At 30.5% G+C, this 2,119-nt stretch overlaps 1 protein-coding gene across 1 annotated transcript; it reads right to left on the bottom strand.

The window, feature by feature from the left end:
* Positions 1-304: 304 nt before the first annotated feature.
* On the bottom strand, positions 305-1,796 carry LOC106644680 (chymotrypsin-2-like). The gene is made up of 5 exons (XM_014360306.2): positions 1,745-1,796; positions 1,400-1,550; positions 958-1,213; positions 739-885; positions 305-466 (listed from the first exon to the last, which is right to left on the bottom strand). The coding sequence occupies exons 1-5, from the start codon at positions 1,794-1,796 to the stop codon at positions 305-307; spliced, it is 768 nt and encodes a 255-aa protein (XP_014215792.2).
* Positions 1,797-2,119: the final 323 nt, after the last annotated feature.

Below are 2,119 nucleotides of genomic sequence, written 5' to 3'. Positions count from 1 at the left end.
ACTGTAGTTTAAAAATTAAAGTAACTGTCAACTATGTGCTACGCTAAGTTACTGCATCAACCGTTAATTTAGTAATAAAATTAAAAACACACACCACCTTAATTGACTGCTAATTTGGTCTTTATGGACCTTATAAATTAGTCGACCAAAAGTAGGATATATACAGAAAATAATAATAATAATAATAAAAATAATAATAATAATAATAATAAAATATATTCAACAAGCAATATAAATACTTTATAATTTTACAAAAATGTGGATATTTAGTGGCTTGCCAATAAATGTAAGACTCATTCTCTGATCACAGCAAATGACTTTCGTACCTGTTGATTGTATCATCTATCCAGTTAAGAAAACTTGATACCCTCGTATAGACGTCTGGATATCCTTTACCACATGGTATACCAAATGAAACGATACCTATTTGTTGTCCATCTACAACGAGAGGGCCTCCGGAATCAGACTGGAAATAAATCAGTAATTTTTATTAATTTTCAGTACCGAAACGTCCCAAGCTAGTGAGCCAAGTGTTAACTTTTGGTTCGTTAATGACAGTGTAAAATACCTATAGACAAGTATACATACTGCAAGAGCCTCATCGTAAGACAAAAGCGATAAAAAATTCAATTAAACAAATCTAATGTAATTAATGATTTTTATAATATAATTCTGGCATGCTTAAGTCGTCGTTTTGAATTTCAAAAATTGTGAAGTTGATTTATATAAAAAACTTACTTGGCAGCTACCTTCTCCCTCCTTGGTAAAGGTACAGACGTGTGATTCTCTTATGGGTATCATATTTTCCCAAAATTTTATGCATTCCTTTTGATTGATGACCTTGAGAGAAATCTCTTGCAGATTGTTAGGGAATTCTCCTCCATTCTATTGCGAAATTATTATCTTTTAGAACGATTCAGGGATTAAGTAAATAATTTGAAAATATTTTGTCGTTACCGAAAGTCTGCCCCATCCAGTCAAATCAGCTGAGCGATCGTCTAGACTGAAATCTTCTTTTGCCAGACTAATATATTTTATTTTTTCACCAATCGTGATGTCGCGATCCACGCGAATTAATCCTATGTCATTTACTATTTGTTTGTCATCGAAATTTTCATGATAAACGACGTATTCGGAATTGTAAATTTGTTCATCTCCTCCTTTGAGCAAGTTTGAACCAGCAGCAATAGCAACATAATTTTGATCAACGAATCTTCAAAAACAGACATAAAGTTATTCGTGTTTGTAGCTTTTAATTGTATAGAATATCTAAGTTTAAATCTTCAAAAATACAGTCAAAATTAAAATAAGTAAACACATACGTGTATGAATAAAAATAGTTGAAGTAAAGAAAATGATTCACTTTATAAGTTAAATCAGATCTTATAAAAGTACTTACGCTTTAATACAATGCGCAGCCGTTAATACCCAGCGCTTATTTAAAATCGATCCACCGCAAAAGTGTTGCATTGATTGTGGGTCCCTCAGAGATACTTGGTATGGATATTTACCGTCGGGAGCATCTGTCCCTCCCATAATTCTTGGAGCAGCTGTAACACATGATTCACTTCTATATCATTCAAATTTTGACGTTTCATACGTGTAATAGACTACGACACTAAATTTAAAACACAACCATTCAAATTCAAATAATTTTTCAAAATTTTTTTAAAAAATGTCATTTGATTTTTTTATTTTATTTGTATCAAACTTAAGTTAGAGTTAAAACTAAGAATTAACTTACCACGCGATGCTGTAGTAAGGCACAGAAAAACCACTACAATTAATAGCTTCATTATTACTAATGATCCGAAGTAGGTTTGACAAAAGAATAAGACTACTATAAAATTTAATACTTATTTATACCTACATTAGCTATTATCTTGATTTCATAAATATGTCACAAATACATATAACTGCTCACATAAATTTGATAAGAAAGTATAAAAATAAAAGAAATCAGATTTTGAATCGACATTATTTCAAGATTTAATTGAAACTGTACAAAGGTCTTACTTCTAAGCACTGTTATAGGTGCATGATAAAAAGTAATTACTACAAAAGCTTACTGAATGCTCTACATCTTTTCATACAAACATAATGTAGATCTTGACATGTT

The sequence above is a fragment of the Copidosoma floridanum genome, unplaced genomic scaffold, assembly GCF_036245765.1.
Source record: "Copidosoma floridanum isolate Cflo_tuat_1 unplaced genomic scaffold, Cflo_Japanese_pri ptg000029l, whole genome shotgun sequence".
Classification (NCBI taxonomy): domain Eukaryota; kingdom Metazoa; phylum Arthropoda; class Insecta; order Hymenoptera; family Encyrtidae; genus Copidosoma; species Copidosoma floridanum.
The sequence above is the reverse complement of the archived record's forward strand: the minus strand, read 5'-3'. Positions and strand labels throughout refer to the sequence as shown.